Source organism: Neolamprologus multifasciatus, chromosome 10 (assembly GCF_963576455.1).
Source record: "Neolamprologus multifasciatus chromosome 10, fNeoMul1.2, whole genome shotgun sequence".
Lineage (NCBI taxonomy): Eukaryota > Metazoa > Chordata > Actinopteri > Cichliformes > Cichlidae > Neolamprologus > Neolamprologus multifasciatus.
In genome coordinates this window covers 8,253,041-8,278,502 of record NC_140448.1, presented here as the reverse complement: position 1 = coordinate 8,278,502, position 25,462 = coordinate 8,253,041, and the positions used below count along the sequence as shown (strand labels likewise).

The window sequence follows — 25,462 nt, the reverse complement described above, 5'->3', positions numbered from 1 at the left end:
ATTTCTAATACAATGACAAGGCTGAGACTATCGAAATTTATTAGGATTGCAGAGGATCTTTATGCCAAGTCTAGATTATACTTGATGGATGGATGGATGGATGGATAGATTATACTTTGCATTCACTGTAAGCCAGATCTGGAGTTGTTTAAGTTTAGAAACAATTTACATTTATATGAGTACTGTAAAAATACACTATCGAGAAATTGTCCAACATAAAATGTTCTTCTAGTAAAATAGTAGTGTTTGCGTAGCGCTCTAATGCATCACCATTGGTTGTGTTGGGTGGTCAGACTTTGTTCCGATGTGGCTACGGTCACCTCTAGTTCCTCCCATGGGATCAAGAGTGAAGGTTTTGCGCTACTTTTCGAGCTGTATTTATTTTAGATGTACCAATAACGTGTTCCAGAGATTATTCGATAAGAAGAGGTGGGCTTTGTTAAACACCAGTACAACACACTTTCTGCAAGCCCTTAGGAGAACTCAGTACCAGATGTGTGCAGCTTAAAAAGCTATTCTGACAACCAAATAAGCCAGGTTCTGAAAAACTGAAACATTTTCTCCTCACTGTAGTTAATGATTATTTCTCTGTGTTTAATACCGTATGAATAGAAACTATTTGGAATAGTACAGTGCTCTCTGGAGGTTGTTAGTTTCTAAATAATACTATATTTCTTACTGTAATTGCATTTACATAATGTTACTCTTGTTCCTGATAAAATATTTATAATATTAACATCTGGCCAGTATGCAGATATGAAACTAAAGATTCAGATGGTTGAGATGAATATTACTAATTCAAAGAGATCAAAGTATTTTTCAAGCAAACATATTTCGCAAACAGGATATTCAAGTCTTTATTACAGATTGAGCTCCTTCAGCAGGAAACCTAATATCATATATATTCATATTCCATAATTTTTGCAGCCTGCAATCAGACTCTTTTGATTCCTTTGAATCACAGTTACGGTGAATAACAAGTACATGTTTTCAATGATACTGCAGACACGTGTTTTTGCACAATGCCCACCGTGGCACAGTAAAAAAGTAAAGGTGCAGTCTGAGTACATGTGAGGCTACAGCAACTGCACGCACAGATTTTCCTCTATAGAACTTTGACTTGATGGAACTGTAAATGCACACAATAACCTAATGTGAAAATGCATGAGTGCTAATAAAAAGTGCATTTTGTTATTCAAAATGTAAAGAAACCGCTGGACTCTTCCAGGTCACAGAATTGCTCAGTGGCACTGAACATGCAGTCAAAACACATCTTGCATGACTCAACTGAGGACTCAGTGAAGGAAGTAGCCAACTTGTTCATGGTCCTCAGTCTGTCACAGTATTCCTTGGACGTCTTCATGTCGCAGAACTTTATAGGTAACCCAATAAAGGACGTTAAACATCAGGAAGCTCATGGGAAAAACAGCTCGGGAGATGGTATCAATCCTTTTGGCCCGATCCACAAAACGCCTCCGTATCTCATAGAAACCCAAACCAGGAGGTAGATCAGCAAAAATGGGTGTTGCATCCATTTCCTGAGAAGACAGTGCAAGTCCAATACTCTGGAGCAGAAAACCCTGCTGTGCCAGCTCCTCCTCCTGGAAGACAAAGACACAGCACAGACTCACTGCAAATCACTAAGCTAAACTGTTTGTTTTTTCTTTTTTTGGAGCCAGCAATTGGCTGGTGAGCAAGGCAACAGTACATACCCTGGCACAGGCACTGCACTGCTGGGATACATTCCCATGAGGAGCATTGTTCCCTGACATGTTGTTTCCTTTCACCTTACTGTCACCGGTCCCCTGCGGGTGAATGTGGGGGGAAAGCCGGCACAATTATTTAATCGTCAAACAGACTGCACTGACTGAACAGTTTGCAAAACTGGCACAACTTTGCTCTACTGCCTAGATGTCAGGCCACATGCATTGTATTGCACTGCAGATCAAAGCAGATGTCGGGTGTACTGAGGTATAAATATTATAAAAGGTATAAAGAGCCCTTCAGCTGCTAACACATTGCTTTAACTTGCCTTAATGAAGGCCAAATTTCTCAAAAATGTGAAGAACTGGCCAAAAGAAGAGCCTCATCTAGTTTAAGGGTAATTTATCCTAATTTGTCTTCCTTATTCTTCCCTTTCTCATGATATCCATGATGTTGAGAACACTCAGCCAGCAGTAGAATAAGGTGATGGTTTGAATTAATCACAGGTCAGTGCTGTGTGCTTTTCCTGACTAGAGTGTAGCATGCAGCTGAGTAGCAGCTCGTGCAGAGCTGGGCACAGGGAATAGCAGGTGACAGCTGCCTGAGGGCCTGAGTGGGTGGGCTGCACTTACAGTTCTCTGCTGCTGCTGCTGCTGCTGCTGCTGCTGCTGCTGCTGCTGCTCTTTGAGTTTCTTTTTCATTCTGAAGAACTCCTTGTGCTGGCGTGAAACAAAGTTGACGGCTGCATACTCCAGTAGTGCAGCAAACACAAACAGAAGACACACCGCCATCCAGATGTCTATGGCTTTGACATAGGATACCTGCATAACCATAACAATCAACTGTCTCAATTAATATCAGAATCAGAAAGAAGTTTAACACCAGCTCAGCTGAATGAAGCCTCCAGTACATATACACAAAAGAAAATACTAATAAAACCTGTCAACATAGCAAAAATAGTTTGCATCAAGTATAAGCCACTGATTTCTTTTTTAAAAAAACAACTGGAATATTACTATTATTCAATTGCGTTAATGTGCATTATTAAGGTAGTTCTTCAGCATTGGGATGTGGTCAGCAAGGGGTTCCTTTTGGACTGAGTGAAGAAAGATGATATATTATTGTATTTTTATATTATTTAATTATTTCCATTTATAATATTTATATTAAATACATTTTTTTTAATTAAACTGATTATACCATTCACTTAGAAAAAAGTTAAAACTAAATTATCCCACAGCCCGATAAAATGCATGCTAAACTGACTGGTGATGCTAAATATGAATGTGAGGTTGAGTAGTCCAATTAGAAACTGAAATTTGGGTGCTAAAAAATTCTCTTGTTAAATCTATTTGATCTGATTTGACTTTCTTGGAATCATACAACCCCTCTGTATTTCCATGCTGACTTTATCTTTTTAGTAAACAGCAGATAACTTGCTGAAATTAGCTTCTGACCTTTGGCAGGGAGGCCCTGGAGCCAGAGCTCTGTGTTGTCATGGTGAGCACAGTAGTGATTCCCAATCCCACCCTTGCGGGAGCTGCATCCATGTTGATCCAGAACGACACCCAAGACAGGATGACAGTCAGCAGGCTCGGTATGTACATCTGGATCAGGTAGTAGCCCATTTGGCGCTCTAGGTAGAATTTGACCTCAATGCAGGTGAATTTACCTGATGACAGGAGGAGGCAGAGGTGCAAACTGAAAGTCTTATTAGAAGGTGATGGACAGTGTGTACTGAGAATGTAGGACAGTGGGTCGTCATATGTCCTGTACCTGTGTTGTAGTGCTTGGTGCAGTAACCAAGACCTTTCTCCTCTTTTAGCACAAACTGAGGGAGCATTAGATCATCAGCAACCTGCACTGCTCCCACATCCAGCCATTCAAAAATCAGGTCATTCATGGTGTAACCAACTAGAGGCGAAAGAGAAAGTGTACAGTACGCAGTAGTTTTATGTCAAAACCTGTATGTAATGTTTTCTTAGCCTGCCTAAGAAGATGAACTCACAGCTTTCAAGCTGCATGGTGCACGTCTGGCTGTCCATCGGGAAGTTTTTCAAATCCATGGGACAGGAAAGCGTGAGTGTCAGTCTGGAAAACAGAAGCAGCAGCATAATAGTATATGACATGAAAAGGTGCTACCCTCGAACCTTATCCCATAGGCAAAAAGGCAAATGGGGGACTTGGCTAACGACCACCTGTGAACTCCACAGAACTGGCTATTTCTTACTCATGTGTCACTCAAACCCTTTTTTTGAACACTCACCTTACATCAGTGGTCACATCAAGTAGCTCAAACTTCTCCGGCACCTGTCCTCCCTTCCATTTTTCTATTTCACTGCCCCCTGTACAGGCTGCAGAAAGCACTGACAGGTGCTGACAGACATCATGTCAGCCTTTATGGTGGGCTTGATATAAAAATGGGCTGAGACACACACACACACACACACATCACCACCATCAGTTTAAAAAAGGAAAAAAGAAAAAATAGGGATGTGCCCCGGTTACAGAACATAAAGACCGAGATTAAAAAGCATTCCGTTATTTAGTACAGGTGCTGGCTTTGTAGATAACACACAGATGTTCTTTAGCTGTCACAGCTTTCTTTGTTGAATTATGATGTATTATGCTGTTCATTTCACTGACCTATTTCTCTATTTTTCCCCTCCTGCACTCACAAAGCAAAGCCTCTCACATAAATGAGCATTATTGCAGAAAGGAGGAACATAAATGACCCTGGTTTAATGTCGTCCACAGACACTGTGGTTATCCCCAAGTGAGTAAGTGGGGCCATAAATAATATAACCAACCTTAAAAAAAAAAAGATTTCCAGGGTTAAGGATTTTGTTCCTGTTTATCTTAATTACTAGAACTAATGCTTCTTTTTTTCTTTCTATTTATAACTCTTTACCATTATGCTACGATTTACCAGCGCTTTAGCAGAACATTACTGACCTGATTCCTCTTTAGCCTGCAGTAACTGCTTAACAAGAACTTGCTCACAGTGCATGCTGGACAGTACAATTACAACTGAACTGAACTGGAGTGAAACAAATATGTAGCAGTCCATACACTTGGATGTTTACAGTACTTCTCAATAGACTTTATATTCACTGAGCTACCCATCAAAGCATTTTTGGGAATGTGTTTGATAGTTGAAGTACTATTAACACTTAACCCCCCGTATTTAATAAACACACATAAAATGGCTCACCTGATGCTGTAGAGGACATTTCCATTCTGGAAGATCCGCAGCAATTTGTTGTCTGTTGTAACCTCATGAAAGTTTGCTCCCTTTTCATTTGCAAAGAATAAGTCAGGTTTCCAAATGGAGTCCAACATTGAGGGGTCCAAGTCCAGAGAGTCATCAGGGTACTCCTTATATGCTAGTCGAGGGTCATTCCACTGCTGCCGTAGAAATACATTGAGCCGATAGTCCTAAATTATGGAGGCAACACGTAATTAAAAACTGTGTAAACTTATAAATGATGAAAAAAATTATATATGCATATTGCATATGCATGCAAGTATGCTGCATATGTTCAAGCATCTAATTTTAGCAAGAGGGCAAATGTAAAGAGAAGAACCATCCTCTAAGCAGGCAGGCGTGACTGTGTGTCTGTGTGTGTTTGGGTTGGGGACAAATGGTGACAAACAGGCCTGAGTGCTCCCATAACCTGAACAACAGCAAACTCCACTTACAATTTCATCAATTAAAATTTGATGTCTCTCTCCTTTAGTATTTTACAAAATGCACAAATTCTCCAGGCTCTAAACGTGAATAAATCAACAAACATGACCAACCCCAGACATTCTCCAGAGGCCTTGTAAATTAAGGATGGCTGCTTATTTCGACAGAGAAAGACACATGAGAAGATCTTTGCTGACACTATGTTATGCACTTACAAGATGGTGTTTGGAGCAACTAAACAGTCATAATCTAATGACATAAAACTTGGCTTCCACCAAGAGTTGGAGAGGAGCCAAACAAAAAAAAGAAGCTTCAGATGAATAAACAGTAAAGTGTCTGATGCATCTCATAAATGAGCTTTAACCAGCTCTGCTCTCCAACTGCTATTAAAGTCGTGGATGCTCATATTAAATGTGGCCAGAGTTTCAAATAATGAGGTCAGTGCTTTTTGGCTCACCAGTGAGCCCGGGGCTTCGGGCAGTTTTAAACACTCGTTTTCAGACAGATTTTCTACTCTTGGCTCTGTACGAAGTCATCCCAGGCTCACATCTCAGGCAGTGAGCACAGAAACCCCACCCGCCTACTGTTTGGTTTGCGAGAGGCAACCAAACTGACCCGACATAGGGGAGCTAAAACTGCTTGTTTCAGACCGAAGATAAACCGAGGGGCTGACACCAAGGTCCAGTGTAAATTAACAAGGATTATTTTCAACTCTGAGTCATGCAGACTTACTTAACTAAGTTACTAAGTTGGAGCTGGAAAGAAGCACAATTGCCCCCCTATAAATTTTGACACAGGAACTATTGGTCTGTGCTATTGGTTTTCCATTTGTTTTGGTACTGGCTTTAACTGGCAGCTTCAGTCATCAGTCAGAGTAAGATTAGTGCCAGTTATCATATTACAAAATGTTATACAGATTGATTGTGATACTGACTGACTTATTTTATGCTAATTCATGCACATGTTTACTAAGTAAAATACTGAATACGGGACCTTAAAGTTGTAGTATTGTATCTCTAAGCTGTAGTATAACTGCTTTGACTGAATTAAAGGATGTGAATATAGTTTCCAGTACATTATTCACATGTTCTGTGAGTATAAGAAGGGATTAATATGAGCTACGACATCTAACTTAGAGGCAATGATGCAAATTTATATTGAACATTATTACAGTGAAAGTGGCTACAAATGTTAGCTACAGACACTCCCATAAAAGCTCAGCTATTTATAGGCGCTCCTTGAGTCTTTAGTCAAAGCGACATTTTTAAAGAGGACCTATTATGCTCACCTCCAACTATATATTTATATTCTTGGATTTTACTACCGTAGCTTTACATGAATCATAAATCAAAATAATCCTTATTTGTCTTATGTGCTCCTTGGTAGAGACCCTCGGTCCATCGCCTGTTTAGAGCAGTCTGAAACCTTAGCTTTTACCTCACTGGGATTACCAGCACATACGATGTCAATATTAGAAACTTTGGCTGTATTTATTATGAACATCCACCACTGTAAAAGCATATGTGACAAAAATAAAGAGATAATGGAGGTAAAGCCCAAAGGAGTTCAGTCACAGTCATACAAATGGCAAGCTTTCATTTGCATAATTCTGGATATTTGAGCCCTCAAAATTAGTAATGTTCATTTAAATTGTCTGTCACTGACCCAGATTTAAATGTAGTTCAGGGTTTTGGGAAGGCCATTCCAGAAGTTTCATCCTGCGTTATCCATTACAAAACCAGTTTTGATGCATGTTTTGGATTGTTGTATTGGAACATTAAGTTATGTCCAACTTTTGTCTGTTTAGTTGAGGCGAAGTTAAAGAATTTAGAGGTAGTCCTCCTCCTTTGTTAATCCAGCCATTGTGCAATCTATCAGTACCACTGACGGTAAAACAGCCCCAGAGCATGCTACCACTACCATACTTCTTAGCTGGTACAGCGCTCTCAGGTTCAAAGGCCTCACCCTTACTTCTCCTGTCATTGTGACCAAACAACTCAGTCTTTGCTTGACCATAAAAACATTTGGCTTGTCCATCAGAGCAACTGCAAATTTCACTCGAGCATGAAAGCACTGATTGTGGAGCATTCCCTTCTTTCCTGGCCAGCACCCTCTGATGATCAAACAATCATCAGTTCAATGAATAAAAAATAAATAATTTCAAAAAGGAGAATCTACAGTTCTCCTTGTCTGATCTTCATTGGGTTTCTTGGACATTTCTATTGTTCTGAGTACTGGTCAGCCTAATGAGTACTGTCAATTAACTGTCTATTAACTTCACTAATAAAAGGTTAATAGGCCTTGGCCTTGTCAAGTTATAACACGTTTTAGAACCTTCAGCACCACTTTTTAAAAGATTTAAGTGAGTATATATGTGAGCCTGTATGTATACTTTTGAACTCGTGTGGATTCGAGAAATTTGAAGTTACACACCCGTTTTTTTAAAGTCGTTAAAATGTATGTTGTACAATGGCACCTTCGAAAAAGAGCAGATAAATTTAAAACAGATGTTTTCTCACCATAGTTGTTTCAGTGATGGATCCAAAGCTGTTGATGAAGATGTTACAGGTCACGTTGACAGGAGAACCTGACGGGAGGACACATCTTAGTAACACTGCTTCCTTAAATACCACTGATGATGTTTTCTAAAAGGAACACATCAAATATTAAAGCTGATGAAGAGCAGGGGATTCCTGTACCACAACATCTGTTTTTTCCCTTCATAATATGTCATGCCGTGTCCTGATAAAGATTCATCCACGATAACAAGCCTGAAATTGTGTTGTCATTTCCAGTATGCTCCCATTAGCGTAGTCCATCTGTCGACCATTGGAACTTTAAATATTTCAGTGAGTCATTTCTGAAGAGGCAATTATTTATTGATTCAGTTTTACTTACGGTGGTGTGTTTATAGATAATCAGCAGAGATTTATCCACAATGCACCGACAAGGATGTGGAGCAAATATGAAATATATATGAAATTTGACCCTAGAGGCGGTGCAGGAACTATGTGAGAGAGACTCTGCCATTTCACAAGATTGGACTGGAAAGGGCCTTTGGGGTAACATGCAAGGGTGACCGCACATTTCTGTCAAATAAAAACGATGTGAAAGAGACGTCTGTGAAAAGACACCATCACCTTAGGGTGTGGGGCAACACAGAAACCGTAACAACACATGAGGAAAAAAAGGAGAAAGACTTTCGCATGGAGACATCGTAGCTTGCAGCATCTCTTGCCTCTGACCCATCTGTGAAGGATTTGTGCTACTTCACTGCACAGATTGTTGTGCAAATTGAGCAGCACTCTTTCTCACACCTTTTCAAATAGAGCAGTATTTGCATGTGGGAGTGCAGTTACCTTTGAAATTTGGTCTGATGCGAGCATCATAGCCAGATGTGCGTCCCATCAGTTTGTCCAAAAAGTCAGAGGGAGAGGGCGGCTTGACTGCCCTGCTGGGGAACTTCAGCTCCTTACATTGCACAGACCTACAGGGTGATGGGACAGTGATGATTCCGGCTTCACTGACATAAATATGAACTTAATGTCTAGCTTCTTAATTTGGATTAAGAAGCTTAAATTTAAGTTCGGACATTACATGCATTTTGTGATTAAAGGTGTCGTGCTGTGAATAAAATTGCAGGCTTTCTGAATAAAAGAACAATATCCATGAAATTACTTTTTTCTTTTTTTTTAAAGTCTGTTTCTCAAATCTTGCAAATTTAATTGGGTATTTTTACCTAATGGAACTGTTGCTTTTTAATTATAGATTACAAAATATTTAATGCATGTTTCTTTCCACTTAAAGAGAAAAAGCTGTGTCGGCAGCTTCTTTGTTAGAGAAGTGCAAATGCAGTATCAGAGCATGTAAGGTACAGTAACTGCCCCTTCAAATAAGCGTGCAGGCTGGCGCTTGCATTTTTGGAAAGGAAAGACTTTCAAAACTATCTTACCTGCCTTGTTGAAAAATGACAAACGAAGCCCACAGTGGACACAGGATGTGCAGTAGCATTCTGAGTTGGTGGACCCAACAGATGAGAGAAAAACAGCCAAAATTTGGAAGGAAAAAAGAAAAGAAAGCGAAGATGCGGAGAACTTTCAGGCGCTGGCTCCTGGAGTCAGATGAGCCTCCCTCCCTCTCTGCAGGTGTAAAATACAGGAAGCTGCTGCTCTATAATTCAAAATCCAAGAGAACTTTTTTTTTCTCCTTCCCCTGCCTGTTTGTGTGGATGACTTCAAGCTTTATCTCTTTTTTATGGCCATATGCATGCTGAAGGAATTACTGCAAGAATTTTTAAAGGGACAGCAGCATTTTTACAGCAGAGTTGCCCCCGACGATGGTCTTCGACGCAGCCTCAGATCTGCACTTTCAAATATTTGGGATTCAAACTGTACTGCTTATAAGCACTTTTATTAAACAGACCTAATTATGAAAGTTAAACACATATAGCTATGCTTTTTTTTCTCTTTAATTTCTGGATGAACACAGCTCTGCCGGTGCTTAACCCACATTTAAAAAAAACTTTAAAGAGGCATGTAAATAAGCCTGAAAACTGTATTTTAATAACAAGGGAGGAGAACCTTTACATTAAAATGACCCCTCTACCCTCCTTTTAGAATCAGGTTGTTCAAAGATATTTTTGGTGAAACTGTATTTATATTGCCATCAATTTACAAAACCACATAACATCAGCACTGAATGGGCCTCAAATTGGGCAGGAGAACAGAGAGGTAACTGCCAAGTTGGCAAGATTGTTGTTCCATGCAAAAGGGAAATAAGATAAAGGCATAAAGTTCCTATTAATTACAATGCAACACATCTCTGTGTCAGCACACATCCAGAGGGGATTTATCTTTAGCACTGCTGTTAAAAGTTTCTGGTCTAATTATTTCATCTACAAACTGCCACACAAATTCACATATAAATGCGGAAACTCATATTTGTTCCTCCACATAGAGAGGGGGCAAGCTCAGCCATTTCCTCATGTAAAATTAATGTCAGAGAAAGCGATGGGACGTAACGGCTGCACGTGTTTGCCTCACACTTGAAAAGGCCATTCTCCACTCCGCTCTGGAGCCCACAGTGTCAAATTGGATAAGAAATGTGTTGGAATATGAAACATGAATGCCTTCCTAATAACAAGAAGCCCTGAGTAAAGAAAAGAAAAGAAAAAAAATTCTGTATGTGTGCACATTTTTACCTCCGGACAAGAAAAGTAGGCCAAGCTTCATTTTAGTGATATTTTGCTGGACTGCAAACTGGATTTACTTCATTAGATCATATTACCGACACACTGTTAAATGGAGTAGTCAGGTGCTTTTTATACAGGCTGGCTTTTCCCCATTTGAAACGATAAATACGTGCTTTTGATCTGTGGTCAAATCACTATAGCCCACATGCATAACCATAGCAAATGTAGCAAGCAGCACACATTGATGCTCCAGTGGTTCAGATTAAGATGAAGCACGCAGACTTTAACTACCGTCAAAACAATCAAAGCTCCGAATGGAGGTAAACTTCTCGATTGTCAGTGTTGTTTTTCTAAAAGCACAACTGAAAATACAGAGATGAGTGATTTAAAAATAGCTTTTATTGCAGCTTTTTTTTTCTCCTCTGAACAAGCTGCTTTGATCACACCGACGGAAACGATGACCCATGTGCAACATTTGCAGCCTGGTGGGGGGGAATGCAGATAAGCAATCACGCGAGTTTGGTGACAGCAGAAAGATAACACAGAGACTTCTAAAAGGAGGAAAAACAAGCGCAACAGATATAAATTCCAAATATGAAAATATTTCACCAACATAATTTACATTGATCCTCATTTGGTAAGTGTGACCAGTTGTGTCTTAGAGAATGTGGCAATGAGTCCCAGAGTTCAGCTGTCACATGAAGTCCCACTCCCTCCCGTGCACGTTTGTCGTCCCCACAGTCTTAATCCTCGTGGATGTTGAACAGCTTGGCCACTTCGTTCAGATCTGCATGCTCTTCTCCATCCTTGATGATCTATGAATTACAGAAATAAACAATTACAACAACCGAGCGGATACTTTGCTCTTGATGACACAAAGCAAAACGGCAGCACTTACCTTCCTTGCAACGGGCATTCTGTTAAACACGTTCCACAGGATAATGCCCACCACCACTTTGTCTCTTAGGTAGAAGATGACTCCTTTGCCATAGTCGTCTTTGTTCTCCACAACAGGAGCAGGTGTCACAGAGGCCACCGCGCTGGTGGCTGTGTCCTCCGTTTCACTTTCTGAGCGGATCCCAGTTCCTGCCGCAGATTTGAGAACACAGACTCTGTCTGACCCTTTGTCCTCAAAATCATTTTTTTTTCTCTCTTTGCTTGAAGGAAAAGGCTGACTGCTCCTACCTGACTCTTCTGTAGCAGCTTTAGGCGTATCCTTGGCAGTGGCTTTAGCAAACACGCCTACTGTTGGTAGGCTGCTGTCAACAATCCCGATAGCCTCGTAGCCTACATCAGGACCCAGATCACTCCTGTAAGAAGGTACACGTGATTTACTGCAGTACCACATGTAGTTGAGAACAAAGTCAGAAATCATGCATAACATTTAGTAATTCTTTGCACAAAATGTCTCATGTGTTTTCAAAGTGGGGCTTGAAAGATTTCAAGTTTAAAACTGATCTGATGTCTGATTCTACAAGCATGTAGATTAAATACATAATTAAATACAAAATGTTAAACCAGGTCATGTTTGGAGGTGGGAGGGGCAGTGTTGGCAAAAGTACAGACACTCTGTACTTAAGTAGAAGTACAAATATTACTGTTAGAAAATACTCTAGTACTGTAAGAAAGTACTGATTTGACTTTTTTACTCAAGTAAAAGTAAAGAAGTACAGGCTCAAAGTAGGAAAGCAAAAGGTGTGCAAAGCTGATTGAACCTTGTGCTATATTAACAAAATGATAAAAATAATATCAGTAGATGGAAATAAAAACTTTGTCTATTTTCTTCTAATTGTACTCAGCTTGAATCTGAAGAAAAAGAAGGAAAATAAAAATATACATCTATTTTCTGTTGCCTTCATTGTAGAGGGTGACTCTGTCTCTAAATAGGAAAATGTGTACAGTCATGAGTTAAAGTGGGATTCAGCAGGTGGGGGAACACTAAAATTGGCTGTAGTGGCCAATTTTGTGGGGAAAAGAACCATAACTCATCATCATAACTCTAATATAATTTCTACTGAGAACTCCAGTCCTTAAACTAGCAGCAAGTCTAAATCAGTTTAATTTTCAGCATGTTTCACAATATGAAAAAACATATTGTCACATGTACAGACCCAGTATCTTCTTAAATCCTACTGAGCAGTCCTTACCTTTAAATCTAACCTCTCTTCTTCCTCTCCTGTCCTGTCTTTCTTATCTTTCACCATCCCTGAGTGAAGTTAGACCTTTCTTTTCTCTCCCTGTGAAATACAGCAGCTGAACCTTTAGCTAGCAACACACTGTGCGACAAACTGCACACAAATAGTTTGTGTGTTTACTGATTTTTGTTGAACTGCATTTGAAATTACCTGACACTTAAAAAAAACGTCACTCCCTTTATGCTCGCTCCTCTTCCACAGGGCTAGCTAGATGCTGAAGTACCGCAACACATGGACATGTGCAGTCATTGGTGTTGTGGCAAAAACAAAAGCCACCGTTCCACTTTCAACCCCTGACCTTGGCACACGCCATCTTTTTTTATGCAACATCCTCTGGTGATTAATCAACAAACAGGACTGCCTTTCATGCGATTCTGTTTAGGCGCAAATCGGTTTGATGTTTGGACGCTGGCAGTACCAAAATAGTAACTTACCCCCAAATGCATTAAACCAAAAGTAACACGTCTCTTTTGAAATGTGAAGAGTAGAAATTACAGATTTTCATTTAGAAATGTAGGGAGAAACCTAAAGTAGATACCTGGAAGAGTAAGTACAGATACCTGAAAATTGTATTTAAGTATTTAACTTAAATGGATTTAACTTCCCACGTCTGGGGGGGGGGAATGATTCAATATTAGTATGTGTAAATGTGTAGCCCTGCCTGCCTGCCTGCCTGCAGTATCTGGTGTGACTCTCTTGTGAAGAAATAACAGCAACAAAATGTTTACAAAAATTGTTGATTGGTCCATGACATCGGCTTGGAGGAATTTTCGCCCATTCTTCCGTAAAGAACAGCTTCTATTCTGGGATGTCGGTAGATTTCCTTACATGAACTGCTGCCTTCCTCCATCATTTCTGGTGGATTAAGGTCAGAACTGTAACTCAGCCATACAAAGCTTTATTACTCTCCAACTATTCTTGGTACAATAACTTGTGTGCTCCGTGTGTCGTCATTTTGATGCGTGACCCACTTTCGGCTGAGATTCGGTTCACAGGCAGATCTCCTGACCCTTTGCCTTCAGAATTTCCCGGAAGAATACAGAATTCATTGCTCTGATGGAAAGCCGTTCTGGCACAGTCCCAAGCCATGATGGGCATTATGGTGCAAAGCAGCGTTTCCCTTCCTCCAGAAGCAAGCTTGTTTAAACCTCTAAGCTTTATTTTGGTCTGATACAAGCATTTTGAACAGCCTTCTGACTCGTCCTTGTGATCTTTAAGCAATGCTTATGCTATTGTCTCACTCCCACAGATATTCAAGGAAAATAATTATTTACAAATATAAAAGAAGAAGCCCTCTCACATCTGACTGCTATCTCACTGTCTGGCAACGCTTGACTGTAATTTAACATTCACATTAACCGATATTCCTTAAAGTTCACATCGCCCCTCCCTCCTCACAGATATGCTACAATAGACAATTTCTCTCAATAATTAATAACTCGATTTGGCATTGTCTGATTTGTTAATTCAGCTTTTTCTTTTTCCTTTTTTTAAAATCTACTTTTAAAATTTGTGCTAAAATCTGGTCAAGTTTTAGAGAATATATGTAGAAAACTAAAGGGTAGACAAACTTTGGAAATTAGACACAGTCATTTTGTGCCAAGAACATTTTCCTCACATCTCTGTTGGAAGTAGTTCTGCTGAAGTGAAACAAATGCCAGCTTTTTAAAACTTTACTGTCAAAACAGCTTCCTGAACACTGTGTGTATGTTTATATACCTCACACAGCTCCCATCTGAAACACGAGCACAGAGAGCTTGTACAAAACTGCAGAGCCGGCCAGAACTATGCTTTGTTGATATTTATAGGGAATCTGTTGATACATCTCTTTATATTTTACATGCAGCATTTGAGCATAAACAGACGAACTTTTCAAAAGTTACTGACTATACTTTATAATTATATAAATATGAAGGACTAGTTAATGGAGCTGTGGTAGTTGGACGAATGTTCCTGTGTACTTTTTCTTGGACTGCAGTGAACCCATGTTTCAACAGTGTGTCACATTTCACCAGCTGCTAGCAACATGTATTCACAACATTCATCTGGGTCCTGAGAGTTGCATTCCACACTGTACTTACATTTTTGGTAACTCCCTTAATATCTGGAGTCCTACTGTGATCTTATTTATAATGTCTAACATATGCATGTCCAAGGCCATAAAGTTTTATTGTTTATAAGCTTTAAATCAAATATTTAACCTTGTTAACCAGTCCGTGTGCTTTTTCATACACGAGAAAAAAGTACACAGTCATCGAGTCGAAAGTTTTACCTATTAGGAAATAATAAAGCAATTACAGGTCTTACTTATGAGGTTCTAAAATGATTTAAATACAACCTCAGATGAAAATGAATCAATCACATGTTACACCATGTGATTGATTAGCAAAGAAATCTGCCAAAAGCACTGTGTGAAAAGCTAAATAAGCTTAACGCGCTTGATAAATCGTCAGAAAGTATGAACCCCTTCATTATATTCTGTAAGTATAATAAAAGCACCACGTCTAAATCTGTCAAAATGCTGTTTGTGGTGACAGTTTCCGTTTTAAACAGGGAGCCATTGCCCAAAGTGCTCCAGAAACTGTTGATGTTGTTTCTTAAGCGCTCTGTGACCTTGTCTCCCTTGACCTGCTGGAACAGTACCCTGTCTTGATCAGGGCCTCCTGATTTATAATTTAAACACTGGCTTTTTCTCATCTGTGTAAGAGAGCTCAGTGGGGTGGATCGGCACACACCAAAAAAGTGAGGCAAGCAGCTAAGGAAGGCAGTGGGGCACCTTTTCATATATGCATGCATAGTTAGTGAGGCAAATATAAAGCATTTTATTGCAAGATGGTATTATTTATTTTTTTATCGAATTCTGACGAACAGAGATGACTCTTTAGGGGTTTAAAGTCTCTCTCGGGATGGATTTAATGTTCCCTAAAGACATTTTAAATATTTTAATGGTTAATGGTTTTCAAGACTTCGATGTAATCCTTTTAGAGGTCAGATCAACATACATGATTCCTTTGGAGTCCCTTGCACCACTGCACATGCTCTCTGAGTTAAATGCATTCAGTGCAATCAAAAATTAAGACTGTTCTTGCCTTCACAAACTCTTTCCTTCATTTCCACTTAAAAGAAGTTTTCATGGTTTGCATCCACAGGTCTCATTTGGGGAGAGTGAGAAAAAAAAAGACTTTATAGCCCATAGTAAGTAGAAGTAGTAAACAAAAGTATGATACCTACCAGAACATGGACTGATGCCAGTAGGGTTTGTTGGCTCCCGTCATGTTCTCTCCAGCTAGTCTACCACTCACAACAGCGTGATCGTGGTGCTCAACACGTCTGCGACCCAGTCTGATGTCATAGAAACACGCAGCATCTCCTGCCTACATAAACAAGAATCGATTGGGAACATGCAGTATGGCTTAGATTATGCAGTTTTTATTTCATGTTAACAGGCACTGACAATATTTTCCTAAAACACAACATTACATTCAAAATAGGACATTGGCATTACACTACAATTTTAATTACAGTTTTATATTAGGACTATGACTTGATTGAGCCTAAAGAGGGCGCTTTAATCAAAAAGAAGACAAAATCATCATTGTGCATCGGTTGGTCAAAATGTGGCGGTTTTGGTTAAAACAAGCGATAACAATTATTCCTGTGTCCAAAATGATCAGTGAAACTAGAGGTATGAGCACAATGGGATAATAATTAAGTTAAGACTTTCCCACAGGTTTGAAATTTCTACAAAAGTGACTTTAACTAAATTACTCAGCATTTTCTAGGATTTTATAGGCAAACCAGCAAAGCACAGCACATGAATTTTTAAAGAGGGATTTTTAATCACAGCTCTTCAGGATCTTGTTAGCAGAAAACATCATATGAACATTAACTTACCACCCAAATATTGGACCTCGCTTGCAGCTCTGCGTTTACCCGGTAGCCACCAAAGTCAGAGTCCACCTCCAGACCTCCTGACTTAGCAAGGTCAACATTTGGCTCTAGGCCAACAGCTGTAACAATGTGATCAGTTTTCACCTACAAAAATAAAACGATAGATAATCAGCAGCTTATAAATAAATTCAATGTCCTGATTTTGTCCGAGTTTGTGTAGAAATCTGAACCTACCAATCTACCATCCTTTAGATGGATTTCTAATTTGTCATCTTTGCAGGTCACAGACTTCACCAAAGCTTCTGAAATAACCTTTACACCCTCTATGAAAACAGGCAAGACATCATAATATAATGAGACACATAAAGAACATTTTTTGCCTTTGTAGACTTATATGAAATAAAGTTGGACCTTTCTTGACTTTTTCTGTTGTCCAGTTGCTCAGATACTCGGGTAGCACTTTTCCCATGTTACCCTTCTCAGGGAACATCTGTATCACCTCCAGATCTGACTCAGTAGCTAAAAAGAGAAAGAGGAAGAACAACAACTAAGAAAAGAGTTACTTATGCTGGACATCAGTGTTCTTATCTACTCTGCTAGTTTCTCAGCTCGTCATCTGTTCTTACATCTCCTGCCAAGGGCACAAGCCAGCTCGCTGCCCAAGAAGCCACCTCCAATGATAGTGATGGATTTTACATCCCTCGAGACCTTATCCAGAGATCTGAAGTCCTCAATCTGTGGGAAAAACAAAAAAACAAAAATTGAATTTAGAGCAACAGTCAGATTTTTTATGTAACACACAGTAAGACTTCTGTCTGGAAAATCTTAATGCTTGTAATGATCTAAATCAAAAAAGACAAAAAAAAAATCTAAATTCAGACAACCTTTTTTTTTTCCATTTTAAAATAGTTAATATTTCCTTTGTGGTATGCCTTAGCACTCACTCCAACAAGCTGTATATACATACTATCAGCCACAGATGGTTAGAGTGAAACATCTCTACCACCCCCTTGTGGCTACACACTGACCTTGCGGAACAAAGTGGTTCTCATCATCACTTCCTCTCCTGCTCTTTCAATGACTTGGAGATTTCTTGGCACACCACCTGAGAAAGATAAAATTAGCTTCTACCAGGTTTAAGTGATAAAAACAGACAAGAAATAAAACAAGGGAGTTTACCTGTAGCAATCAAACACTTGTCATATGAAATCTCAGTGTCATCGTCCAGTTTTACTGTGTTTCCTCTCACATCCATGTGAATCACCTATAAAAAAATAAGTATAGCTCATGAATAACTTCTGCTTTCCAGGTTTAGACATCATAACACATAATGCTTGCAAATCTGTCAATATAATTACTTCTGGTCTGAATACTTCACTTTTATTCAGTATAATTTTATTCATATACTGAATAAAATTATGGAGACTGAGGAAAGGTTTTCTTTCCTCAGTCTCCATAATTTTATTAAGTAAATCTACCTTTTTTCCAGTGAGAACAGCGACTCCTCCATTTTCTACACTATCCAGCTCTTCTGGGTTAATGTAGAATGATGGTGGCTGGAAGTAGATGCTAGCAAATAAATACAAAAGTATTAAAATGACTAAACCACTGAAAAAGAAAAACGCTTCTCAGAAATGTTTATAGAGTACACATTCAGTTTTTTACGACAATACCAGGTGTTTAAAAAAAAGTCTATCACCTCTTTGTAGAGAAACTGCAAGATTGTTTGGTATTGACATTTATTAAAGGGAAACAGCAGTAAAATAGAGACGTTAGTAACAACAAAATTTTATAAGTAAGATCATTGGGGATGTCTGAGTGTTCCTGCAAATTTTAAAGATCAGAATGACTGCATTTCAGACCGAACAATGTTGAAATAATAAATTATATGCAGGCATTTATAAACAAGCCATGGATACAAGTTTGGTATACAATAGCACATTATTATAACCGTTAACTGTTCCAAACATTTTGTTGCACACTGAGACTAAAGAGTCTCTTTAGGCTAAATTTGGGTGACAGTGCAGTGCTTAGTAATGTCGCCTCACAGCCAGAAGGTTCTGGGATTGAAAATCTAAGCTTGGCAGGGCCTGTCTGTGTGGAGTTTGCATGTTCTCTGCTGTGTGAGTTCTCTCGGGGTACTCCAGCTTCCTCCCAGTCCAAAAACAGGCCTGTTAGGTTCACTGGTGAATCCAGTCTGAAGTACATGTGAATGAAACCTTGACTGGTTCTCTGTGTTAGCGCTGTGATGGACTGGCAACCTGTCTGGGGTTAACCCTGCTTCTCACCTGAAGTCAGCTAGTCCCACGTGAACTTTCTTATAAGTGGCTAATAAAATGGATGATATGGCGGCAATGTTACATTTGGCAAAGGTCTACTGTACATTATAATAACTCTCTTATTTATTTGCAATACATGTATCCATCTATTTTCAGCTGTTTCCATCTAATATCAGCAACTGATTACTGTGGGTTAAATAATTCATTGTAAAATGTGAATGAGGTTAACCAAGTTCTTTCACTGGTACAGCCTACATTCAATTCTCTCTGTGCTGGAAGTTAGACATAAACTGCCTAATACAATCTGCAAAAGTAACACCTATTTTTAAGGAAACAAGATATTTTAAGACTTAATTTTGCTTTATTTTTTCCCTTTTTAAAGAACAATGGAAGCCCTGTGTTTAAGTCTGAAGAAGGCACAACAGTGCTAGAGGAAGCTTGAATTGTTCAATAATGTAGCAAGACATGGTCAAGGACAGACAGATTCTGAGACAAAAGAACTGAGAGCACTACGGTTAAATAGACCAAACACACCTCCTTTCTTTTCCGTTCCATTGTTTGAAGCGCAGAGTTTCTGTCACACTGGGATCATCAGAGAACCACAGCTCTTTAGAAAGAGGAGGTCTCATATATGGAAGGTCTGGCTCATCAGTCACAATTAGTACCTGGCAGTAAAAACAAACAAACAAAAAGACTCATATTTACCAAATTCAGGTACAACTAAACAAGTAACAAAGGGAATTCAAAGTGAACATGGGGGCTTTACTGACCTTGGCACCGGGGTCTCTTGCTCGAATAGACCGAGCAGCAGCAAAAGAGGCAGTACCTCCACCAATGAGGAGATAGGGGGCATGTGAGGGCAGCTTGAGAGAGGCAGGTGTGAAGCCCACGGCTGATTTTCAGATGGAAGAGGAACAGCAAGCACAATTCAGAGTGAAAGTAAGACAAAAGAGGCTCAGAGTAACTCATTATTTTCCTACAAATAATGAATGGAGACCAGATAAGCCTGCTGATACACTAAATGTACTTCAAAAACTAAACGAATCAATGAAGGAAAAAAAAAAAAAACCTCACTCATACTGTGGCTGCTGGCTTGTTGTTGGCTCTAGAGAATTCATTTTAGCCTATTTTGGGTTTTTTTTTTTTTTTTTTTTTAGCTTCTTTAAAGTGTCCACATTCAGCTGGCTGAGGGTGATTTAGGTGTCACCACTCAATTTACCTTGGCAGACTTTTTGTCTTCACTCACAGTGAGAAGCCTCCATGCTAACATGTTAGTATGTGACTGTGAGTGTGCATGTCACCATGTGCATGAAACATAGTGGGCGCTGGTTTGGCTAGGATGATGGAAATCTGTCGATTCCACTCCCTCACTGGTTTCGTCAGTGCATCTCTGAATGCCATCTTTGTGGCTATTTTATCTGGGGCTGTTTTTAATCTTACTTACATGGCAGCAAATGAGGTATCATTTGCAAAATTCTCAGCTTTTCAATAGACAGTACGCACAAAAAAAAAAAAAAGAGATGATAAAAGTGTGAAGCACGCAAAGAATCTTTGTTGTAAAACACATCTCAATTTAACAAATCCAACAACATATTTTTAACACGTGGAAATTTGCTTTGCCGCCTGCCTGCTTGCACTGACCTGCTTTTGCCAGTTGGTGTCATCATTTCTAATACCCAAGCATATAAAGCATTGCATGCTCTAGATATTTTTTATATTGCTAAACATGCATGGTAGATGAAGAGGAGAAAAAAAAGTATGCAGACAACCTGGAGGCAGTTCGGTTGTTTCACTGGTGGCTACTGCTTCAGTGCCTGATGCTGGAGGGCTTGGCTCCTGGGATGAAGGAGCTGTTTCAGGTTTTGGCTCAGTGGTGGCTGAGAGAGAACACAGTTAAAAATAACTATGAGTAACATTCAGCATATAGAGCAAGAGACAATCTGGTTTGTGGTTCAGTGAGAGATTTAAAACAGTCTCCAATTCAAGTACAGTCTGTAACGCAGTTTGTTTTAAAGCCTCAAAATCTGCTGCTTACATGGAAAATAAAGTCAAAGCTAAACCATGCGCTATGGAGTCAGCTGATTAAAAGGCTCTAACACCTTTAAAAACACAAATTCCTTTAAAAAGTTGTCACTGTGAACAGCATTTAAGCGCTGCACTTAAGAGGCCTGGAGGAGATCTGTTTAAATGTGTCAAGGTTACAAAGCTTTACTTCCTATTAGTTATTAACATAAGTGGAGTTTGATCAGTAACCGACTACACAGACATGGCAAAGATCACTCACCTTCTGTCTCAGTGGTTTCTACAGCTAAAGGACAAAAAAAAATCAAAAAGTGAAATTCAGAAATTTCTCAGAGGTTAACAGTAAAGGTGAAAGTTGTCTTATTAACCAATAGTTCCTAAAAGCTGCTCACCGGGAGGCTCGGGCTGGATGGGTGTGACTGATTCTTTTGCAGCTGCTTTTTGTGATCTGGACGAAAGTTCAGTGATACGCGCCTGATATCTTTGCTGGTCTCCTTTCATAGTAAGGTACGCCTGTAAAAAACAGAATATGGACTAAGTCTAGTCACTGACAACTTCAATGATTGCTTCATTTTGTCAAGCTGTCCAATTTTGCCAGTCAGATCTGGTGTCGACGGTTATATTTCGGTCATGAGCAAACAGGCAGTGGAGGATTTTGTGGATGCAAACTGAAAAATGAACGCATTAACTTATCAACACTGATTTCCAAATGGAAAAAGGAAGGGCCAAGCTGGCTGTCAGAATCTGCTGGAGGTGACAGCAGATCACTCCCATCACGGTTGTTATACAGATTTTTTTTTAATCTATCCATATAACTGCTCTGCTATTCAAACAAGCTTAAGTAAAGCCAACAACTAATAATTCATAGTCTGAAAGTAAACATTAACTTCATGCATTTGTGAAAACAATCAAAATGACTGATTTGCTAAGATGACATGCTACAAAAACATGTTCTTTTAAAAAAACACCAGACTCTTTTGACAAAAACAGTAACTTTTATTTACAGAAAACAAAAGTTGGAGGTCACACTGCGTGACTTAAGTGTTGTAATGTGTTATGTGGGATCAAAACTCATCGACTAAAAATTCAAAGTCTCAGAATAACACAAACTAACAAAGCAGCCATTGCAGCAGTGGTCAAACAACTCCTGTGTTGCGTGAAGTAAAATTACTAATTTTGTTAATGGAATCTGGTGGAGAGTAACAACTTGATTTCTTTTCCAGTGAAAGCTGTACTTTCAGGTGGCTAGAATCCACGTCGCTGTTCACTATGTCTACAGCAGTACATGGATTTTGGTTTTTACTCCGAGTAACACGGTGACTGTGGATCTGAACCTCATACAGGCTCACTTCAAAGAAACTGAACCATCCCTACCCAACAGAACATAAACCAGCTGCTTTTAACACTGCCTATGAAATAATGTTGCTTTTATATGGGGGTGGCTGTAGCTCAGGAGAGCAGGTCATCTACTGAGCTACAGCCACCCTGTGGAAGGCTGGTGGTTTGATCCCTGGCTCCCCCACTCTGCATGCCAAAAAACCTTGGGCAATATACTAACCCCAAGTTGCTCTCCAATGCATCCATCTGAATATGGATCAGAGTATGAGTGTGTGTGAATGTTAGCTAGAAAGCACTTAAAGCATAGAAGAAAGTGCTTGTGTGAATGGGTGTGAATGGATGTTAATGGGTGAATGTGGCATGTTGTAGGTTTGACTGTTCCGGGAGAGTAGAAAACCGCTATATAATAATCAGTCCATTTACCATATAAAATACAGAGATATGCAGGCCTTCTAAATATCTTGTATTGGCATTAAGCATAAAAATATAGATTTGTTTTTCTTTTGTCCATATTGCTCAGCCCTTAATGTTCAATTTACAGAAATAAACCCCAAGAAAAGGGGCGGAAAATCATTACTCCAATTAATAAATTTGCACACTTTCTCTATGATGATAAACTAAGCTTACTCACATATGCCACGCCAGCAATGGAGGCTGCTCCAACCAGGAGGGCATACTTTAGATTATCCCCACCACCCCCTGGCAGCCCACTGGACATGTGAGCTGTGGGTACATGTGTTGGTATTCTGCCATTGTTCAAACCTGAAACAGTAAACCAGCACACACATGATTAAACACTGATTAAAGCTACACAAAACGTTATGTTCACAAACGTTACTAAATCAGGGTTCAGTCCTGCTTCTAATAAAAAGAAATTGCCAAGTAGCTACCTGTTTAATACACGCTTAATACATCTGTGGATGTTGACAGTGGAAAAGGACTGAGTAAATATATGCTCCTGTGCTTGCCCTCATCACACCTCTAGGGTTTAGGAAAGCGCCTTAAATTACTTTTCCATAAAATAGAGGCAATGGCAAACCTATCTGACTTGCGTTGCAGGTGTTATTCCACTCTAAGAGTAATAGATATAACGTGACATATTATTATGAAGATTAATGTACATTCTAGCAATCTACATACTGCACAGGACTGGGCTTATCATTTCTGGGTCATCAGAGACTGCAAGACCCCATGATTCAAATCCAACACTGGGCCCTTGCATACGCTGCAAAGCGTAAACGGGCACAGAACATGGTGTAACACCTGTACCAGCACTAGACACGTGAAAAACATGCTTGCTGACGTTATCAGTTAACGTTGGCGCTTCAATCAATGAAATGAGATGCAGTTTAAGTTAGGTCGTTACTGAAATTACATCTGGCTTCGTTAACGTTTGCTAATTAGCTGAGTTAGCTTTCTAATAACCATCCAAAGGTCGCTGAAATTTACATGCGCTAAGCTAACAGGGCTACCCCCCCCTGTGGGTTCATGTATTGCTGCTGTGTAATATCATGCTACAGGCAGTGCATGATTAAACCGAGGTCAGCTAAAAGGAAGACAAGTTACTGTAACTAGATACTTACCTGCTTTTCTCACATTCTGCCGGCACAGAGTTGATGAAGTTCTACCCAAAGGAGCGAGCTTTTTCCACACAGTCCTACATTTCAGCATTGTGGCTCAGCTCCCGGTTTACTCGCAGACTTGTCGGATAAAAACACAAGCCGGTTTACCCTTAATTTAATTCCAACAGCCTGCAGACACTGACAACTAGCTGCACGGCACCACACACCAAGGCCAGGGACAGGTCATACGTTTCTGAGGAATGATGGGTAATTGTAAAGACGGTAAAGACGCCTAAGATTGGTCGCCCCTAAAAAAGAAGAAGAAAAAGAAAGATGGCGTCGCTCCTGACATGAATGACAGCAACTTTGTTATCGCAAGTAGCAGCTATACTGAACTCTTTCATTCAAGGCTCTTTGGTAATTGCGCAAACCCCCTTCTTGTTCCTTTCTTAAAACAACTGCAGTCAGAGTTTACTGCCGCCCCCTGCATGTCATTTAAAGTAATACTACAGTAAATTGTTAAAAAACGGCTTTAAGTTATGAAAACACAAAATGAGGTTGTGTATTCATGCAAAACACATTTAAACATAATAATGAATATTATTTATATATTATTAACGCAGCTAATGACTTAAACAATTTCAAGAAATAAAAATCTGTTTAATATAATGTGCTTTAATGAATTTAAATATAGTCCATGTATGAAGGTTTATTGTAAGTTATATAAACAAATCTTTATTGGGTTTTTACTGTCATAATTTATGAGTGGCAGGCTAGAGTTCTAATAATCTAGTGTTGCCACCCTCTGGTGGTTGAATAGAATAGAATAGCCCTTTATTGTCACTGTTCAACGAAATTGTGGGTGCTCCACGCCAACTGTGCCAAAATAAAATATAAATAGTAAGACAGCAGGAATGAATAACAAACAGGAGAAATATGTACAAAAACAAGAGTAAGGTACACATTAGAGAACGAGTTGCGAAGTGCTTGGAAGTAGTGTAAAGAAAAAGACCGAGGTCTGAATACTGTCTGTGTATGAGTGGCCTGAGCGAAGACTGTTACTCAGATCGGTGGGTGAGTAGGCAGGGGCAGGGGTGGGTGTGAGGAGATAGTGTTTGTTTACAGTCCAAATGGCCCAGGGCAAGAAGCTGTTTGTGAGTCTGGAGGTGTGGGACCTGATTGACCAGAGGGCAGCGGATCAAACAGGTTGTAGGTGGGGTGCAAGGGTTGATGTGTGATAGCCCTGGTTTTCCTGAGACAGGAGCATCTGGCAATGGCCTCCATTTCTGGGCAGTGTTAATTACGGTTCTGGCCTTCCTGTTCTCAGTTGTGGCCCAAACACCAAACACCCAGGCAGTAGGAGAGCATGCTGAGGAGCAGTGGACGGCCACCAGCAGCTTCTGGCCAAGGTTGTTCTTCCTCAGGACTTGGAGGAAGCGCAGCTGCTGCTGGGCCTTCTTTACCAGGGCGTTGGTGTTGTGGGTCCAGGTGAGTAAAAGGGATTCATTCTGTTTATAGGAATGCTATAGTCAGCCATCAGCTGCATAATGGTGATTTTGAAAGACTTGTCATTTGCACATTTCAAAGCT

The 25,462-nt window shown here is 39.7% G+C and overlaps 2 protein-coding genes and 1 long non-coding RNA gene across 3 annotated transcripts in view; 1 reads left to right on the top strand and 2 right to left on the bottom strand.

The window, feature by feature from the left end:
* LOC146509551 (uncharacterized) overlaps window positions 1–8,012 on the top strand; it is a 17,404-nt gene extending 9,392 nt beyond the window's left edge. The window contains exons 2-3 of the long non-coding RNA XR_014876616.1: window positions 3,171–3,301; window positions 7,920–8,012. This is a non-coding gene — a long non-coding RNA (uncharacterized LOC146509551). The remainder of the gene's footprint in view (window positions 1–3,170; window positions 3,302–7,919) is intronic.
* On the bottom strand, window positions 316–9,436 carry glra4b (glycine receptor, alpha 4b). The gene is made up of 10 exons (XM_085175917.1): window positions 9,348–9,436; window positions 8,755–8,882; window positions 7,915–7,982; window positions 4,919–5,142; window positions 3,713–3,795; window positions 3,481–3,618; window positions 3,162–3,376; window positions 2,337–2,525; window positions 1,713–1,805; window positions 316–1,601 (listed from the first exon to the last, which is right to left on the bottom strand). Exons 1-10 carry the CDS (start codon window positions 9,404–9,406, stop codon window positions 1,338–1,340), a joined length of 1,461 nt encoding a protein of 486 aa, XP_085032043.1. The 5' UTR covers window positions 9,407–9,436; the 3' UTR covers window positions 316–1,337.
* A 1,531-nt stretch (window positions 9,437–10,967) lies between these two features.
* aifm1 (apoptosis inducing factor mitochondrion associated 1) lies at window positions 10,968–24,262 on the bottom strand. Its single transcript, XM_085175915.1, has 18 exons — window positions 23,895–24,262; window positions 22,943–23,073; window positions 21,366–21,486; window positions 21,236–21,259; window positions 20,721–20,828; window positions 19,722–19,843; window positions 19,486–19,616; window positions 18,151–18,241; window positions 17,852–17,936; window positions 17,701–17,777; window positions 17,299–17,407; window positions 17,084–17,191; window positions 16,907–16,995; window positions 16,676–16,816; window positions 16,013–16,155; window positions 11,772–11,896; window positions 11,485–11,672; window positions 10,968–11,401 (listed from the first exon to the last, which is right to left on the bottom strand). The coding sequence occupies exons 1-18, from the start codon at window positions 23,980–23,982 to the stop codon at window positions 11,330–11,332; spliced, it is 1,953 nt and encodes a 650-aa protein (XP_085032041.1). The 5' UTR covers window positions 23,983–24,262; the 3' UTR covers window positions 10,968–11,329.
* Window positions 24,263–25,462: the final 1,200 nt, after the last annotated feature.